General features: G+C 61.6%; 2 protein-coding genes across 6 annotated transcripts; one reads left to right on the top strand and one right to left on the bottom strand.

Annotated features, from left to right (window-relative positions):
• Positions 1 to 18: 18 nt before the first annotated feature.
• On the top strand, positions 19 to 10,931 carry NUBP2 (nucleotide binding protein 2). Of its 4 annotated transcripts, none has more exons than XM_032425636.1 (7): positions 19 to 96; positions 1,392 to 1,510; positions 1,594 to 1,792; positions 2,516 to 2,670; positions 2,809 to 2,919; positions 3,070 to 3,139; positions 3,355 to 3,912. In XM_032425636.1, exons 1-7 carry the CDS (start codon positions 81 to 83, stop codon positions 3,498 to 3,500), a joined length of 816 nt encoding a protein of 271 aa, XP_032281527.1. In that variant the 5' UTR covers positions 19 to 80; the 3' UTR covers positions 3,501 to 3,912. The 4 variants fall into 4 exon arrangements, with proteins under 4 accessions (XP_032281527.1, XP_032281528.1, XP_032281525.1 ...); XM_032425637.1 differs by lacking the exons at positions 19 to 96; positions 3,355 to 3,912 and adding exons at positions 129 to 878; positions 10,117 to 10,931; XM_032425634.1 differs by lacking the exon at positions 19 to 96 and adding an exon at positions 130 to 878.
• IGFALS (insulin like growth factor binding protein acid labile subunit) lies at positions 4,584 to 18,440 on the bottom strand. 2 transcript variants are annotated; one of them, XM_032425624.1, is made up of 2 exons: positions 14,888 to 18,440; positions 4,584 to 6,601 (listed from the first exon to the last, which is right to left on the bottom strand). In XM_032425624.1, exons 1-2 carry the CDS (start codon positions 15,066 to 15,068, stop codon positions 4,809 to 4,811), a joined length of 1,974 nt encoding a protein of 657 aa, XP_032281515.1. In that variant the 5' UTR covers positions 15,069 to 18,440; the 3' UTR covers positions 4,584 to 4,808. The 2 variants fall into 2 exon arrangements, with proteins under 2 accessions (XP_032281515.1, XP_032281516.1); XM_032425625.1 differs by lacking the exon at positions 14,888 to 18,440 and adding an exon at positions 7,674 to 8,677.
• Positions 18,441 to 18,472: the final 32 nt, after the last annotated feature.

Here is an 18,472-nt window from a genome sequence, read left to right as displayed (position 1 = left end):
CAGAATGGCTAGGGGGAGGGCGCTGCGCGGGGCGAGGGGTTGGGGGCAGACGACGGAGGCTGTGAGGCGCCGCGGGCGGGATGGAGGTGGCGGCAGGTGAGTGCGCGGGGCCGGCCGGAGCGGGAGGGGCCGGTCCGCCGCTGCTGGTCGCGGCCCCCGGTGTTCAGGGGAGCTCTCGTGGGCACCCATAGCGCGCACGCAGGGTGCTTGGAGGGGGCCAGCCGCGTCTTGCTGCGCCCGGGGGCCTTGGTTCGGTGGCCTGGTGGCGGCAGAGCTGTGGTTGGAGCGGGGGTCCCAGGAAGGGGAGCCAGAGCGCCACGTATTGTTGATTCTTCGTGGAAGTGGTGTTCCAGCATGGTGCGAGCGGGTGCAGGCAGGTGTGGCGTGCTGCCCCGGGGCTGCTGCCGGCCTCGGTGACCAGGACCTGCCGGGAGCCAGGCCCGGGGCCCCTTTCAGCTCCTCCCCGCGAGGCGTTGGAGGCGGGGGCCTTTGCACCTCCCTTTGAGAGGAGAGTCTGGAGGAGGGCCAGGGTGTCCTTTGTGGAGCCCCCCAAGGACCCGGGGTTGCGGGGAGGGTGGTGGGGAGAGTAGCTTGTTGGAGGTTGGGCAGGAGTGCAGACGGTGAGGTCGGAGGGTTCTGAGGCAACGTTAGGGTCTTGCAGAGGGACTGAGGGTTGTGTGGGTGCAGATGGCAACCCCTGGGAGGAGCAGGAGTTGGGATGGTAGTTCTTCAGTGACATGTTAGGCTCGTTGGAAGGAAGAGTCGGGGCAGAATGGCCCCTGGCCAACAGAGAGCCACGTTGTTGGGCCTGGGGCTGAACGACCATCCTGTGGCCGCCCGTGTGTGCTTGGGGTTCAAGGCTGGTCTGAGCCAGAGAGGTGGGTATGCGCCCATGCTTTCCTAGAGCTGTAAGCGTCCCTCCTGAGAACTGGAAGCCAGGGCTGCCTTGAGTGCTTCTGACCCCAGGAGAGCAGTTGAGCACCTAGGGATCAGATCTGCATCCTAGGAGTGGGGGTGGGGGCCGCCCCAGCACAGATGCACCTCATGCCTGTCGTGACAGCCCTGTTTCCCCCTGGAATCAGCTGGGAGCCTGCAGCCCCTCTCAGTTCATATCGCCCGGGTGTGTGTGTGAGCTCACAGGTGCGCAGTCACACACGTGCTCTAAGCAGAGAGGGGCGATTTGAGATAGCGCCTTCAGGGAAGCCACGGGTCTGGTCTGGGGCCGGCCCTCCAGAAGACCTCCCACCTGGGGGTGTTTGCTTCTATCAGGGCAAAGGGGCAGGTCTCAGAATTTGGGACGTGGGAGGTGCTTGTGACCCTTCTGACTGAGCCTCCAAAAGCATCTGGTGCGAAGGGGATTCTCTGCCCTCCTTCCCTCTTCTTCTGACCAGAGCCTGGAAACCTGGCAGGTGTCCGGCACATCATCCTTGTCCTCTCAGGAAAGGGGGGGGTCGGGAAAAGCACCATCTCCACGGAGCTGGCCTTGGCCCTGCGCCATGCAGGCAAGAAGGTGAGCACCCCCAGCCTTGCCCCTGCATGGACCGACCCTCTGCTCCTACCCCTCCCCCTCGTGGACGTCCTGCCTCCTTGCAGGTGGGGATCCTCGACGTGGACCTGTGTGGCCCCAGCATCCCCCGCATGCTTCGGGCACAGGGCAGGGCCGTGCACCAGTGTGACAGTGGCTGGGTCCCCGTCTTTGTGGACCAGGAGCAGAGCATCTCCCTCATGTCCGTGGGCTTCCTGCTGGAGAGCCCAGATGAGGCTGTGGTGTGGAGGGGCCCTAAGAAGAACGGTAACGATGGGTGGGGGACGGCACGGTCAGCCCTCTCGCGCCTCCCAGCTGCCGCCGCGGTGCTCAATAAAAAGTCAATTAGAAAGTCCCGTGGGAGCTGCGGGCCCTCCTCCCCAGGGTTCTTGGGTAAAGCCGGAGACCCCAACAGCCAGCTATTTCCAAACAGTCCTGCTGCTCACCTGAGTGGTCAGGCCCGCGTGGGAGTTGAGAGCAGGAGGAACCCCATCCATGTCCCTGAGCGGGAAGGGTTCTGCTCAGACCTGAGGCCACCCGGCATGGGGGTGGGGTGCCGAGCCTGGGCACTGGGCCCTCCGCACCCGCAGGCCCCACCAAGCCCTGTAATTGGCGGTGGGAGGGGCAGGCGGCAGGCTCAGCGCAGGGGCTGCGTGTGGGACGTGCTGACGCGGCCTGACGCTGCAGGTCACTGGCTCTCCTGCTGCCGAAGCTGGAGGTGAGCCTGAGTCCGAGCACGGACACCGCAGGAGGGTCACAGCCCCTGGCTGAGGCCTGAGCGGAAGTCTCGGAGGGGCAAGGGTGGCCCCACAGCCGGGAAGAGAGGGGTGCTTGTGGGGCCCGCGCTGTGCGCGCCGCACCCTCCGTGAGGAATGGCTTGCTCTGCTGCTGTTGGGCGGGCCCGGGACGGGCAGAGGCCCCTCTGTGCCAGAGGCGAGGGGCTCGGTGAGACCCCATTGAGCCCCCAGTGAGCCCCGTGGGTCCTTGCAGCGCTGATAAAGCAGTTCGTGGCTGACGTGGCCTGGGGACAGCTGGACTACCTGGTTGTGGACACCCCACCAGGGACCTCTGACGAGCACATGGCCACCGTGGAGGCGCTGCGCCCCTACAGCCCGCTGGGGGCCCTCGTGGTCACCACGCCCCAGGTACTGCAGGAGCACCTTTACGTTGCCCGCTGTCCTCGACCTCACCTGGGACCTGGCGCTGCTCCCGGCCCTTTATGCCCTCGGTGGTGCGCTTTAAAGTTACCCACTGACCCGCTGTCCCCTATTCCCTGGTCTCAGGCAGTGTCTGTGGGGGACGTGAGGCGGGAGCTGACTTTCTGTAGGAAGACAGGGCTGCAGGTGGTCGGGGTCGTGGAGAACATGAGTGGTTTCGTCTGCCCACACTGCGCAGTGAGTCCTGGGGACTTGGCGGGCGGTCACCAGCCCTTGCGGGGCGCGGGGCAGAGGGTCAGGCGTGCTGTGGGGGGCGAGGACACCCTTGGACCTGCCCCTCGAATGTGTGAGAGGTTCCTTAAGGGGGGCCGCACATCTGTGTTCTAGGAGTGCACCAACATCTTCTCCCGGGGAGGCGGGGAGGCGCTGGCCAGACTCGCCGGAGTCCCCTTCCTGGGTGAGCGCAGCAGGGCCGCCGCTCGGCCTCTGCTCTGGGGCTCTGAGCTCCCCGCGCCCGGTGGGCATGAGAGATGGCAGCGGGCAGCCGGGCTTGAGTGGGCGCCCACGGAAGCCAGAGGCTGGCCTGCGAGCCCCGTGCGGGGTGGGGCTGGGAAGCTGGCCCCTTGCCCTCCGCCGCCCTCACGGCCCCTCCCCTGCTGTCTCCCATCGCAGGCTCTGTGCCTCTGGACCCTGAGCTCACAAGGAGCCTGGAGGAAGGTCAAGACTTCATCAGGGACTTCCCTAAGAGTCCTGCCTTCCCCGCACTCTCCTCCATAGCCCAGAAGGTTATGAGCGAGGCGCCTGCTCGGCTCTCCTAACCAAGGCGGCCCCCCTCACGTCTCCTGGCCCCGTGCACACAGGCCTAAGCAGAGGCTGTGGCCGTGCGGGCGTCACCCTGCCCCCAGAGCCACGCCGACAGTGGGTGGTTCTGCCCGGTGGGCCAGTGGCAGGTCCCAAGGGAAGGTGTGGGGTCCTGGCGGCTGAACTCTCAGGTGACAGCACGTCTGCTCTTCCTGTCACGGTGCTCACGTGCCCCCGACCCACGGCCGGGCTGTGGCTGGCAGCCCAGGCTCCATGCGGGACACGAAGCCTGCGCATCTGGAAAATCCCTGGGGCATCCGCCATCCTCAGGGCCGCCCTGAGCGATGCTGGTGACAGCGGGGAGCATCTTGTGAAGTGTCAGACTTGTTAACTTCAGAGAAACCCACAATTAAACGTTCCCCTGCCGCAGCTACAGGTCTGATGCTTTCAGAGTGTGGCGCCCTGGTCCCACCTGCGCCTTAGCATGCTGGCGCGCTCCACGACAGCCAGCCTTGCCCCCTGATGCCCAGCCCGCAGGCCCCTGCAGACGTCTGGGTCAAGTTTGGGGACAGAGTGTGGAGGGCTTGGTGATGGTGGAGAAACGCGTGCTCTTGGGGGAGGCTCAGCCCAGCGCAGGTCACTGCCCGTCCCCGATCGCCCTCCACGCCGCGGAGCCGGGGCAGAGCTGGGAGTGAGGTGCAGGAACCCCAGGGAGGCCAAGAGGGAAAGTGGGACAGGGCACTGCATGGTGCTCTTCCCAAGGGAAGAGATTGGGGTGTCGGCAGAGGAGACAGGGTGGCCCCCAGGGCAGGGGTGACGGGTCCAGGTGTGCCGTGGACAGACATTTCCCGGCATGGAACAAGAGGGCAGGGGCAGGGCTGCTGGGGTGGGAGGGGGGTGTTGGCCGGGGGCCGGGGAGTGAGAACCCACATCCACACTGGCCCCGAGCAGTGGCCGCCCCGGCTCTGCCCAGCTTCCCAGGACCAGGGCCTCGGAGGACACTGCCAGAGAGGACAGTTGAGGTGCTGGGGCTCTGGACAACGGCAGGGGGTGCTGCTGCCCCTCACGTGCAGGTGGGCATCCCGGGAGGGACATGCGCTGAGGGCGCGGGCCCAGCTTTCCTTCCCCCCCCCCCCCAAAGCTACACTGCTGTGGTCACACGCATGTGTCAGATGGCTTTTAATGAGGAACGGCTGGGGGGGGCCGGGGCCTGTGTGGTGGCGGTGCCCACGCCAGCAGGACCCCGTGGCTGTACCGTGTCCCCCCCGCCCCGAGGGGGACGCCGTTGTGACCCCGGGGCGGCATCGGGCCAGGCCACGCCTCGGTCAGCAGTGAGCGAAATGAGCCTCGGCGACGTCGCGCAGGTCGAGGCCCAAGACGCCCGGGGGGCTGGCGCAGGTGATGTTGTTGTAGGCGTACACGGGCGGCTGGCCGTCGTCCCCCTCCGGCGCGGCCTGCATGAAGCGCGGCACAACGCTGGGCTGCTGCAGGGCCAGCGCCCTCAGGGCCCGCAGGGGGCAGCCACAGTGCCAGGGGTTGCCCTCGAGCCACAGGCGCTCCAGGCCGGGGACCTGCGGCGTGAAGGTCCGCAGGGAGTTGTTCCTGAGGCTCAGGTAGCGCAGTTGGGGCAGGTCGGCCTCAGGCAGGGCCTCCAGGCGGTTGTGCGAGACGTCCAGCCAGAAGACGCGCCGCAGGGGCCGCAGGGAGTCCGCCGACAGCGCCGCCAGCCGGTTGCCGGAGAGGAGCAGGTACTCCAGCTTGCTGAGGCCCTGGAAGACCTGGCCGGGCAGGTGCGTGAGCTGGTTGGCTGTGAGGTCCAGCTCCAGCAGCTCCGCCAGCCCCCCCAGGCCCTGCTCCTCCACGGCCACGATGCCGTTGTCCTTGAGGAAGAGGCGGCGCAGGCCCGAGAGGCCCGCGAAGGCGTGCGGCCGGATGCGGCCCAGGCAGCTGCGCTCCAGGTGCAGGCTGTGCAGCCGGCCCAGGCCATGGAACACCTGCTGCGGGAGAGTCCGCAGGCAGTTCCCGGAGAGGTTCATGACGGCCACGCTGAGGAGGCCGAGGAAGGCGCCCGCCTCCATCTCCCGGATCTGGTTGTCGTTGAGCGTGAGCACCTCCAGCTGGCCCAGGCCCTCGAAGGCCTTGTCGGGCAGCTGCCAGATGCGGTTGTGGCCGAGCTGCAGCTCCTCCAAGAAGTGCAGGTCTTTGAAGGTGCGCGGCCGCAGGCCGGCGATGGCGTTGTGCGAGAGGCGCAGGACATGCAGGCCTAGCAGGCCGGGGAAGGTGTCCTCCAGGAGGCCACCCACGCGGTTGTGTGACAGGTCTAGCCAGCGCAGCGCCTTCATGCCCAGGAAGGCGCCGGGGGCCACGGCAGTGATGAGGTTGTGGTCCAGGTAGAGCTTCTGGAGCTTGGGCAGCTTGACGAACACGTTGGCCTTGACGCTCCGCAGGGCGTTCCTGCTCAGGTCCAGCTCGCGGAGCTCGGCCAGGCCGCAGAAGAGCGGGGGCTGCAGGTAGGCCAGCTTGTTGCCCGCCAGCACCAGCTCGCGCAGGTTGGCCAGGCCTTGGAAGGCGGCGTCGGGGAGCACGGCCAGGCTGTTCCAGCCGAGGTTGAGGTCCCAGAGGCCGGCCAGGCCCTGGAAGAGGCCCTCGTCCACCCGGCCGAGCAGGTTGTTGCTGAGGCCGAGGGAGGCCAGGCCCGGCGTGTGCAGGAAGGTGCGGGCCGCTAGACCACGCAGCTGGTTCCGCTCCAGGTGCAGGTGCCGGAGCTGCTGCAGGCCGAGTAGCGCCTGCGGCTCCAGGCTGGCCAGCCCGCTGCCCTGCAGGTTCAGGAAGGCGAGGCCGGAGAGATTGCGGAAGGCGGCCGCGGGGACGGAGGACAGATTGTTGCCGTCCAGCCACAGGGCCCTGGCACCGTCCGGGATGGCGTCGGGCAGCCGCGTGAGGTTCCGGGAGCTGCAGAAGACGCTGAGCTCGTCCACGTAGTCGTCGTGGCCGCAGGTGCAGACGGCCGGGCACTGCAGGCTCTCGGCGGCCCCCGGAGCCCCGGGCTCCGCTCCCTCGGGGCCGCAGGGGCCCAGCACTGCCCAGCAGACTAGTAGCATGGCCAGGGCTGGGCCTCCTGCAGAGAGAGGGGCCAGAGGGCGTGAGCCCCGGGGCGAGGGCGCAGCCCGCACATGCGCTCCAGCGTGGAACTCATGGGGCTCGCCCCGGGCCGCAGCACGTGACCGGAAGAGGCGGTGCCGCTGAGGGCCCTGAGGAAGGGGGGAGCTCAGAGCTGCGCTCTCTCCCCGCCGGAGTCGGAAGCAGAGCCGGGCAGGACAGCCGGGACGTCGTCTGTCTCAGAACCGACTACCCTTTCCACCCTGCAGGCCAGGCCCGCCAGGGTCGTGATGACTGGTCTGGAGAGAACTGAGGGTAGGGGCGCCTGGCCATTCGGCCATATGGCCGTCTGCGTCCCCAGCGTGGACACTGAGTGGGGCCCTGCTGCCAGGTGGGCCTGGGGAAAGCCTGAGTAGGTATGTGCTTCCTGCCCTTGAGGGCTGGCCAGTGAGCGGGCGCACACCACCCCAGTTAGGCTCCCGGACTGGGGGGCCCTCGCCCGTGTGCTCCCTGGCATGTGTGTCCCACGTCCAGGAACGTAGCCCGGGTCTCGGGCAGGGAGAGGAGCAGGGCGCCTGCCTCAGGGCAGACAGAGACTCCACACCCTCAACTCACCAGCGGTCAGGGGTGTTTCAGGACAAAGGGCGCTGGGCCCCACACCAACACCCCAAAACCTGCATCATGCACGGGGTTGCCCACCAAATTGGGGCCCGTCCCTGCCCTCGGAGGGCTCGGGGTGTCTGAGTGAGGCCAGAGACAGCGCTAGAGGATGCAACCCCCCCCCCCATGGGGCTGGGCCGTGAGGGGATGCGAGGGAAGCAGCCCAGCCCAGGGAAGGGTCTCCGGGGTGGGGTGTGAGGAGACTCGCGCTCTTGCCCGGCGCCCCAGCCTGGGCCCTGGGACCAGAGGGGAGGTGGGCAGAGGGAGTGGAGGAGCCTGAGGGTGCATCCCTCGGCCGGCAGCAGCAACACTCGGCTGTTGGCCCACCCCAAGCTGAGCCCTCCCTAGGGCTGCCCCTGGCTTCGTGGGCTTGGGGGGCACAGGGTTAGCTGCCCCCAGAGTGAGGGGCTGGGGCCCTGGGGGCACCTCACCTCTAATCGGGGCCATCCCGCGTGCAGAAAGGCCACAGGCGGGCCGCGAGCTGAGTGCGTCTGCTGGGGCCGGCTGCTCGTGCCCTCTGATTCCCCCACTGCTGGGGCAGCCAGCACCCTGTCGCTGGCCAGCCCAGCCCAGCCCCACTGGCCCGGATTCCATTAACCCTCTCGTGCCCGGCGCCCAGCATCAGTCCCAAATGCCCAGGATGCAGACAGCGCAGGGGAGAGGCTGGGGGGCCATGTTCACCCCAAAGCCACCTTCAGGTTTGGCTGGCCCCCAGCCCTTGGGTGGGGGCCCCTCCGACAGCTGTGGGGGACCTCCCGCTCAGCAGACGGCCATGTGGGAGTTAAGTGGGAGATGGGACTGGCACGCTGACCACCCCCCTCCTTCCCCCTGCCCATTTCCTAACAACCTGGGTGGGGTCCTCATTAGGACTCCGCGGGGCCCCGCCCAGCTTCAGCTTCTGGGACTTCAGGGTCAGCTGGTGTCTGACCACTCCTCCTCCCCCCAATCTCTTCTAGGAACACCCGGCAGGGCCCCCGGCCCCCTCGTGTTTGCTTTCCCTAGCACTGCCCTCCCAGAAAGAGTGGAGGGAGGCCTGGCCTTGGGGGCCAGGTCTTGTGGCCGCAGGACCAGCCTCCACCTGCTCTGGGAGCCAAGCTGTCCTCCAGAGCTCCTGGGGGGCCATGACCAGCCCGTTCTGCACAGGATGACCGCCCAGTGCATGGCCTGAGGTCAGCCCCAGGTCAGGCGGTGAAGAAAGTTGACAGCCAGCATGGCCCCTGGCTGCTCAAGCAAAGGGAGCCCGGCCGCACCCTCATCCACCCGCCCTGGGCGCGGCTGGCACAGCCGGGGAGGGGTCCTCGGTAGAGGCAGGGCTGGAGGGCTGCACTGCGCGTGGCCAGCCCCCAGGAAGAGGTGATTCGAGCAGCAGGGCAGAGGCGAGTGGATGAGGGCGCGGCCGGGCTCCCCTTGAGAGGAGGGGCAGGGCTGGTGGAGGTTCGGGAGACTCTGCAGTGTACTTCCTGGCCAGGCGGAGGCAGCGCGGCAGGGAGGGCTGGGGGGCAGCTACGGCGCCCCTCTCCGTTCCCCCTACCCCCGCTTCGCCCCTGTCTGGCCCACAGCTCCTGGTGCCAGGGGTGGGGGCGGCTTTATCTGTCCCTTTATTGAGCTTTGATTGATTTCCAGGTCGGTTCTCAGCCTCTGTTCTGAGAAATTATAGATCTGCCAGAGAAAGTGCACGCCCAGAAATTGACACGGTAAACACGCGTTTACAGAGCACAAAGTGCCGACTCAGCACGTTCCGCCGAGCTCTCGGCAGGCTAGGAAGGGAGGGTGTGCGGCGGGAGGAGACAGGGCTCTTTCTGTAAACCCCGGCTGGGCCTGCATGGCCGAAACGCTCCACGGGACCTGGCCGCTGGGGCGGGTGCTCGCCGCAGCAACACCCGCAGTCAGCCCCCCGCCACTCAGGGAGTCGGCCCCCTGAGGGTCTCCCCGAGGCGTCTGGCCTCAGGTGTGTGGGGACCCACGCAAGCGCTGGGTCTGGCTGCTCGTGTGACGTGCGATTCAGCCAGCTCGTACACACAGCTGTCCCCACATCCTCGCTCGCGCCTCAGGACGCACTCACCCACCTACTGCCCGCGGACAGTGCCGCGAGCTTGTGGGCCCTCGGTGGACTTACTGGGATCCAGGTGCGTGTCTTCTGGGCAGGTGAGGTCGAGCCTTCCCGAGTAGTTAGCAGGTCACCACATCCTGGGGCCGAGGGGTGTCCTGCACGCCCCACCGCCACCCTGTTCCCAAGGCCCGAAGGTGAGTGGATGGTGGCTTTCATTCCGTTGGTCTTCTCCAACACCAGCGGGACCACGGCCCCTCAGGCTCATCAGCCAGCGGTGGGGGGGGGGGGTGCAAGTCCTTCACCAGGCGTACGTGGGCAGCGTATCCTTCCGCCCTGGAGCATGCCTTTCCGCTCTCTTCGTCATTTCTGGCAAGAGTTCGTTTTAACGCGGCTTCCCGAGACGTTCTGCGCTGAGCTGGACTTCTCAGTCTTGGTGGTTTCACGGCCACTATGGCACGTGGACTTAAACATAATGCTCTTGAAGCACCTCGGGAACACATCGGGTCCCCTGCCCACGAGCCTGGAGGTGGGGGAACGTGTGCGGGACCCCGTGCGAGCCCTCCTAGGCCGTGCGAGCAGCTCACCAGTGTCTGAACCGAAACCGGAGCCTATGGGAGTGTGGGTTGTGCTGAAGTTTGTGCAGAACGGACCCCACGCCCCCGCACGTGGTACACAGTCTCCTCCTCAGATCTTCCCTGGTGTCGCTCAGCATTTCCATACGCCTCTGTCACGATCTCGCGCACGCTGTTTTTTTCCTGGATGGCTTCTAACTTTTTGAGACTGTTCCCTCTTGTCTTCCTCTGTTCCACTTTCCGTCTGTCTAGGCTGAGAACTCCTGAAGGGCGTTGACGAGTGCGACGCCGCCACCGACAGTCCTCCCCTAAAACGGCCTTACTGGGACCAGGTACACGGCCCCCCGCTCCAGCCTCGGGAGCTCGTGTGTCTCCCCGTGGCCAGCGGGCGGGCTTTTCTGCGCTCGCCCACACAGCAGCCTGGAGTCCTTCGAGCCGAGCTGTGGCTGAACAGCAGGCCATGGCAGGGATGGGCCGCCGCTGGATCCGTTCACCCGCTGAGCTGACGGACGTCTGGATTGTTCCATCCGGGGGCTGCTGGGACGTTGTTGCCAGCATTTGTCTACGACTATCCGTATGGACGTGTTTCATGCTTCTTGGGTAGATTCTTACAAGTGGAGTTGCTGGCTCACGTGGTATTTAGGTGTAACTTTAAAGATTTTAAGTCATCTCTGCACCCAACGTGGGGCTCAAACTCACAACCCCAAGATCCAGAGCCGCACGCTCCACTGACTGAGCCTGCCAGGCACCCCTTAGGTCTAACTTTTTAAAAAACTTTGGAAGTACGAGCATTCCAGTGGTTGCACATCCTGCCCAGCATTGGGCGTGCAGAGTTTTACACGCCCGGCTATTCTGAGTCTGTGTCTGACAACTAACGCTCAGTACCGTTTCCCGGGGCGCTCAGCTCTGTCGTCCTGGGTGCGAGCTCTATCTAAGTCTTGCTCGCTCTTAAGTTGTTTTCTGAGTTCCAAGACTTTATGGATTATAGGTTATCAGGTATAATATTTGCAAATATTTTTCCCAGTCTGTGGGTTATCCATATTTTAAAAAATGGGGCACCTGGGTGGCTCAGTCAATTAAGCGTCAGACTCTTGATCTCAGCTCAGGTCTCCATCTCCGGGTCGTGAGTTCAAGCCCCGCGTGGGGCTCCATGCTAGGTGTAGAGCCTACTTTGAGAAAAAAAAGACATACTGTTTCTTAAAATGCAAAAGTTTATTTTGACTAAGTTCACTCTATTATTTTTTTCTTTTCTGGCTCATGCTTTCCGTGTGCCTCACACTGGATCACAAAAATCTTTTAATCAAGGGATACAGAGCACCTTTCCGTTTACTTAGATCTTCTTTATAAATCTTGCACTGTTTTCGATAAAGTAATTTCTAAGTATCTTATTAGTTTGGCGCTACCGTGAATGGAATCACCTTAATTCCATTTCCAGTTATTAGCATGTAGAAATGGAATGGATTTTTTTTTCACTAATCTTGTATCCTGGACTTGGCTAAACAAACTTATCAGTCCTGGGTTCGTATGTATATCTGGATCCCTAGGATTAGCTCCTTATGGGGTCATCTAGTCTATGAATAAGGACATTTTTCCTTCTTCCTTTCTAGTCTGCATTCTACTGTGGTTTTTTTGTGGTTTCTTTGGTCTTACTGCACGTCCAGTACCACGCCTAGTACAGGGGCAAGTGCAGACATGCCTCGCCTCACTCCTAGTTTTAGAGGTGAGTGTTCAGTCGGTCACCATGAATTCGGACACTGTGACAGAATAATGCTCTCAGAGGGATAGCCGTCCTCACCTCTACAATCACGACCGTGTTCGGCCACACGGTAACAGGGAGTAGAGGTTGCTAATCGGCTGGCCTAGACAGTGGGACTAACGTGGATTTTTGAGGTGGACCCAGTGTCATTACAGAGGTCCTTAACAGTGGAAGAGGGGGCTCCGGGGGCAGGTGGGAGACCATGGGAGGCTTCCACCCACAGCTGCTGGTGTTGGAATATATGGGAAGGACATCAGGAGCCAAGGAACGAGGGCACCTCTGGCAGGAGGACCAGGCGGGGAAGCAGGCTCTCCGGGGCCTCCAGGAGGAAGCAGCCCGGCAGGCGCTTTGAGTCCGGAGCGGCTGGGGTCTGACTTACTGCCTCGAGCACCAGGTCTGTCACCATCGGATGCTCTGCTGTTGAGACCTTCATGCGGGTGTGTTTTATCCTGAGGCCCAGGAAGCTGCCTTCTGTTCGTGATTGGACACTTCTTATGGGTGTGTGGGTTTGTCCAGTGTTTTGCTGCTTCCATTGAGCTGATCCTGTGGATTTTGTCCTTTATTCCATGAGGATGGGCTACGATGTTTGTTGATTGTTGCATGTCTAGCCGACTGACATTCCTGTGATAAATATTTGGTCGTGCTACATGATGTTGCTGTACTTGGGTTACTGATCTTTTGTTGCGAATTTGACATCTCACGGTTCACAAGGGACACTGATCTCTAGTCTTCTTTCGTGACGTCTGTGGCTTTGGTGTCGGGACAACGCTCGCCTCTCAGGAGGGGTGGGGAAGCTCCCTCTGTTTTTTTCCGAGTTTGTGAGTGAGTGGTGTCATGGACAGAATGCTTGGTGGAGCTGCTGGGCTCTTCCTCTACATGAAGACTTCAGACCTCGTATCAGTTCAATTTCTTGCTACAGTCTATTCTGACTTACTGTTTCCTTCTGAGTCCATTTACGTGATCTGTGCCTTTCTAGGAACGGGCCAGGGTGGTTTTCCTAGCATTCCCTGAGAGTCCTGACGCTTAGTTCTGAGGGGAGGGGTAGCGCTGTCCCCTCTCCCGTGTGATTTTGGTGATGTGTGTTCTTTGTTGGCCAGTCTTAACTGTGGGTTTGTCAACTTCGTGATCTTTTCAAAGAACTAACTTTTGGGTTTTCTGTTTTCTATTTTGCTGATTTTCCTTTTTCTTCTTTGTGTTTTGTTTGCTCTTTTCTCTAGTTTTTAAGATAGAGGCCTTTCTTGTTTTCTATGAGACTCTGGGCTTTGCTGTGTCCCACAAACATTGGTGTACTTTCAATTTTCACTCCTCCTGACCCACATGCTGTTCAGAGAGCTGTTCTTTCCAGAGGCAGGGGTGTCCAGACTTCATTCTGCCGGAGGGAAATAATTCTGCTGGAGTTAGCGAACATACTTCATTGTTTGGGTCTTTTAAAATTCACGATGACTAGTTGTGTGGCTTACGCTGTGGTCTGTGCTGAAGAATGCCACATGGGTGGGCTGTTCTGAACACAGGTGATTCCGTGGGGGAAGCGTGCACTCTGCGCCTCCTGCGTCCTTGGTGACAGGTCATCCAGGCTGTCTACCTCTTCGGGAGAATTTAAACCTCTGTTTCTTAGGGCGCCTGCGTGGCTCAGTCGGTTAAGCATCAGGATTCTTGATTTCGGCTCAGGTCATGATTTCAGGGTCACAAGACTGAGCCCCACATTGGGCTTCACATTCGGGAAGGGGGGGATTTTGCTTGAGATTCTCTCCCTCTGCACCCCTCCCCCGGCTTGCTCACGCGCTCTCTCAAAATTTAATTTAGGGCGCCTGGGTGGCTCAGATGGTTAAGCGTCTGCCTTCGGCTCAGGTCATGATCCCGGGGTCCCGGGATCGAGTCCCGCATCGGGCTCCCTGCTAGGCGGGGAGCCTGCTTCTCCCTCTGCCTTTGCCTCTCTCTCTCTCTCTCTGACTCTCATGAATAAATAAATAAATAAATAAATAAATAAACAAACAAACAAACAAAAATTTAATTTAAAAAAAAATCTAATTTTTGTTACGTTACCTGTTTTCCTTTCAATTTCTGAACTACGGTGTTACTTATGGGGTCAAGTGTAAAGCAGTATTCTTTTCCTCAGTGACTGCCCGTCCCCCGCCCCAGACTAGACACGAGGCATTCGTTGCTTCAACAGAAGCTTATTAAGAAGTTGGGTTCCAACTTATATTAGCTGACAGATGAGAAACCTCTCTGGGTCAGGGAAGGAACAGACGCAGTGTCCTGTCTCCTCTCCCCCACACACACCCACCCACCTGGCCACAGTGGGACCCCACATGGGCTTGACCCCCACCTCTGCTAAGGGCTGACCCTTCACACACAGTCCTGGGCTCACACAGGGGTGCAGCCCCTACATCAGACTCTGTCCTAGACCCACCAAGATCCAATTCTTCCCAGGCCTCTCTGCTGCTCCAACTCAGACTCAGCGTCTGTAGAAGTAGGTGAACCAGGAGAAACCTTTTACGGTTTTACTGACCGATTAATGATGAAAAGCGTGGGGTTACTAGGGGTGTGGGAGTGCTCAGTGCCCCTGAACTGTACACTTGGGTCACTGCTGTGACCCTCACCTAATAAAACATTTTTAAGATTGGTAAAGCCCGAGCGATTTCGTAGCTGCAGAGAAGTGCACCACACGGGACCAGCACGTGACCCAGGGCCACATCCAAGAGCAGAGAGACCCCCCCCCCCAGAGGAAAACAGGTCACAGAGCCCTAAAGAAATACTTCCAAATAAAACCCCTCTGAGGGCAGCAGAGGTCCTGGGTCAGGAGTCAGGAGCAAGGGCGGCAGACGCCCGGGCTCTGTGCTCATGCCCCACGGGAAGTCAGTCCATGGCAGGGAAGACACGAAGGAGAGAAACCACAGAAGTCCCCTCAGCCACGCTCAGCGCTCCACGCCGGACGCCTCGGGTGAGCTTCCAGCTTCACCTTCTTGTTCAGAAAGATGACAGCCCCAAGGAGCTGAGAAGGTAGGAGCCACAGCAAGATGTCAGGGAGCGGGAGGGCACCCCAGACCCTTCTGAAAAAAGAGGGGTGCCTGGCCGGCTCAGTCAGCGGAGCATGTGGTTGGACCTCAGGGTTTTGGGTTTGAGCCCCGTGGTGGGTGTGGAGATGACTTAAGATTTTTTTAAAAAAAGAAAATACTGGAAAGAAAGACACCTCCCCAAGTGGCTGAAGAACAAGAGAAGTAACAGCCCTGTAACTGTTGAAAACATCAGGCTCATACTAGAATTTACCTTCTTCAGACTCGCAAAGAGCAAACACTCCAGTCCCTTTATTATCTGCCAACAGCAGATGGGCTTCTGCAAAAAGGTGTCCACGCCCGGCCAGCAGCAGGAGCCCGAGGAGACGGCACGTCGAGAACATAACTGTGCAGAATCCACCAAAGGAGACTATGTGAGGAGACCCAGCTCCCATTTGGGGTGACTTCTGGCCAAACTTCTGTCCCGCACACCTGCCCCTCCTCCTGGCACCTCTCTGGCACCCGCCATCCTGACCTCACCGCCCAGTGAGCACCTCCCGCCTGCAGGACTCCCCTGCATGCTGGCGACCCCCTAGGGTGCATTTCCAGCCTCGACCTACCCTGACGTTCCTCTGCCCACTGCCCCCCATCTCGGGGTGCTTCACAGGCAACTCGACCTCCACTTGCCCAAACCCAGCCCCATGGGCCTTCTGTGGGCCCCTTTCTGTCTCCCCGCAACCCTGCACGCACAGCTCAGATCCCGGCTGGGGCAGAGGCTGGGGCCTCCCGCTCAGCTCACTGGGAAGCCCTTCGCCTCTCCGGCAGCCCCGCCACGGCCCTCGGAGAAATGCTGGTAGAGGCGCCCTCTGCCCGCCAGCGCACGTCTTCAGGTGGATGCCAAGGTGCTCCCATGTCCCATCTGCTGCTCCCCACGCCTCAGCCAAAGCCCTGCCCCAGGGCCTTGGCACTTTCTTTTCTCTCCAGGTATCTGTAAGGCTGGCTCCTTCGAGCCTTCAGTTGCTCACAGCACCACCTCAGCAAGGCCTGCCCAGCCCCCACACTTCCTGCTCCTTGCCTGACTTTCTCCAGTGCTTCCTCCACCCGGACAGAAGCTCCACGAGGGCAGAGGCTTCAGTCTGTTCACACTGAACCCCCAGAGCAGCTCAGCCTCGACCACAGCGGCTGCACTCAGGGGAAACCGTCAGTGAGGTTGGGGACGAGGGCCGTGGTCCCGCTCGCCTCACCTCAACACGGGAGACCCAGGGAACTAAAGTCCCAGCAGCGGGACCATAGAAGGTTCACAAAGGATACGGAGCTCAGGCAGGAATGAGCAGGTTCCCGGGAGCAAAGCTGACTGCACTGCTCTACGTTCCTGACCCTGGAGTGATTTAAAAAGACACCATTTATAGCAGCGTCAAAGGACCAAGTACCAGGTACTGGACGTTCCGAGAGCTGGCCCCTGGGGAGAGAGTCAGCACCCGGTGGGAAGGCATCTGCTGTCTGGTGGTCTGCCTGCCATCTCCCTAGTTCGGGCAGGGAGCCTTGGAGCCCTTGAAACTCCCCACGGGGTGGGGTGCGGACTGTCGTTCCCAGGAGCTGTTGCCGCACGGGGGTTGACACAAGGGGGACGGTCACACCGCGCACATGGCCAGCGATCCCAGGGACGATGCAGTGACGCCCCACTGCACGTCAGCGCTGGCTCAGATGGGCCAGGAGGGTGACACACGGCGTTCCAGAGAGCACGCGGCTCAGCGCTCCGGGCTCCCCAGACCTCGCCCTGGGGCCCTGCTTTGTACCCTTTATAATCAAACTATAAAATCGCAACGGCAGCACGTCTCAGCATTCTAGGAGCCGTCCCGTGAGTGACTGAGCGAGAGAGGTCAACGGGACCGTCTGCTGTTGCAGCCAGGCGGGCCACCACCACAGCCCACACCGGCCGCACGGACTCCCCCGCGGGGACCGGTGCGGCCGAGCAGCGCCAGGACGCCCCCTTGCGGGAGCCCGCGGTGACTGCTGCTGTCGGAGGCCAGAGCGGTCTTGCTGGGGAGCGAGCCCTCCAGCTGCAGGGCTGCATGGACAGGGGTACTCAGCGTCAGAGTTGGGTTTTAGCCAACACAGAGAGCAGCAGAGACCTAATGCTGGACAAGTGGCAAGTTCGTAACTTGAAACTTGCATCACAAGAACTCCAGAAATCCAGCGCATCACAGTATCATTCCTGTCCCGACCCCAGCCATAAACACCTAATATTTATACATAAGGGCAAACGGCCAAGACTCTCCTGAAGGACAAAGTTGGGCTGTGTCCCTTCCTGGAAATGAAGAATTATCCTACAGCTGTAACACGGACTGTGGGGCCACAGGACAGGTCTGCACCCCTGGGTGCTCGCCCCGAGGGACAGACGAGTGGGCACCCACCCCCGGGGGGGGAGGGCAGAGTGCTGGCCACCAGGATCTACAGCACTTTCACGGGAACCGCAGACCGGGGGGTCAGAAGCAAGCACCGGACTCCTGGATGAACTAACGGGAAGGCAGCAGAGGAGGGAAAGGTGAATGTGTACCGTGCACTTGACCACAGGAAGGATTTCTTCAATGAGACGCCAGAGTACGAAGCCAGCAGCCACCTGGGGAATGACTGCCGACACGCATGGTGGGAAACAAAGGCCCCGTGTGACCAGCGAGAGCAAAGCCCGGGAGAAAAGGGGGGGCCCCCCAGGCGAAGCAGCGGTCCAGGGGAGGAAACCCGAGTGGGCAGCATGCGTGCGGAACGGGATCCAGCCTCCCCGGGGCGGCAGCAGGCCACCCCACGGCGGGTTGCACACAGGTGTGGCAGACATGGGCCAGAACGTTCTCCTGAGTCGAAATGCCTGCTCTCCGTGGCCGGCATGCAGCGCCCGCATGAGCGTTTCGGAGCCTCACGTCGCAGACCCAAGACCTCAGCCACATGTGTGGCTCCAGAGCCCGTGGGGGTGGCCCAGCAGGACCCCCTCACCAAAGACAACACATGCAAAGGACAACAGCTAATATTCGGGGCTCTTGGCCCATAGAGGCTGGGTGATGGGGCGTGTTTTTCTCTCTGTTCCATATATTTTATAAATATTTTGTCTACTGTTTGACATTTCCATGTGCAGTTGGGAGCACAGGGACCAAGAGAGCAGGGGGACCATGGGGGATGCTAGCGGCAGACGGGGAACACACGCACCAGGGGACACCGGCAATGCCCCACAGGCCCCAGGGGCACGGGCCCACCGCCACAGGTCCGCCCCGGATGCGCACTCTCCAGCGCGGATGGGTACAGCCTGGCAGCACCACGACGCACCCTGAGATGCCCAAGCTATTTCCAGAGCTGTACAACAAAACATTTAGAAGGTCCCATGCAAACCCCATTCCATGACAACCCCGGGAAGCAGGGGGGCTCCGGCTCCATCTAAGGGTCATCATCTTAGGACAGGAAGGACTCCGTGCTTCCCAGCCGTGCAGCACCATGGCCCACACGGCAGCAGCAGATCAATGGGAGCCCCATGCCTGCCCAGGACCTGGACATAGGACCTGAGCGGCCTGAGGACGTCTAGGGAGAGAGGCAACACACAACCTCAGCTGGAGAACTCCTAACTGGGAGCAGCCAGCAGCTGCCAGGACAGCGCTCCCGGCACCGTTCTCCCCCACAGATCAAAGCCAAAGGGACAACATCCAGAACAGAGAAAGACCTCCAGATGCAAAAACGAGCCGGTTGGAGACAGCCCTTCCTGCCCCCATTGTGCCCTCGGTCTGGCCGCACCCTGAGCCTCGTCTGTCCCCACTGGGTCCTCCCACCCGCACCGGAGGCCAGACAGAACACACAATCTGCAAGCTGAGCATCCAGG

This window comes from Phoca vitulina, unplaced genomic scaffold (assembly GCF_004348235.1).
Source record: "Phoca vitulina isolate PV1807 unplaced genomic scaffold, GSC_HSeal_1.0 scaffold33, whole genome shotgun sequence".
Classification (NCBI taxonomy): domain Eukaryota; kingdom Metazoa; phylum Chordata; class Mammalia; order Carnivora; family Phocidae; genus Phoca; species Phoca vitulina.
This window is presented reverse-complemented; position numbering and strand designations above follow the sequence as displayed.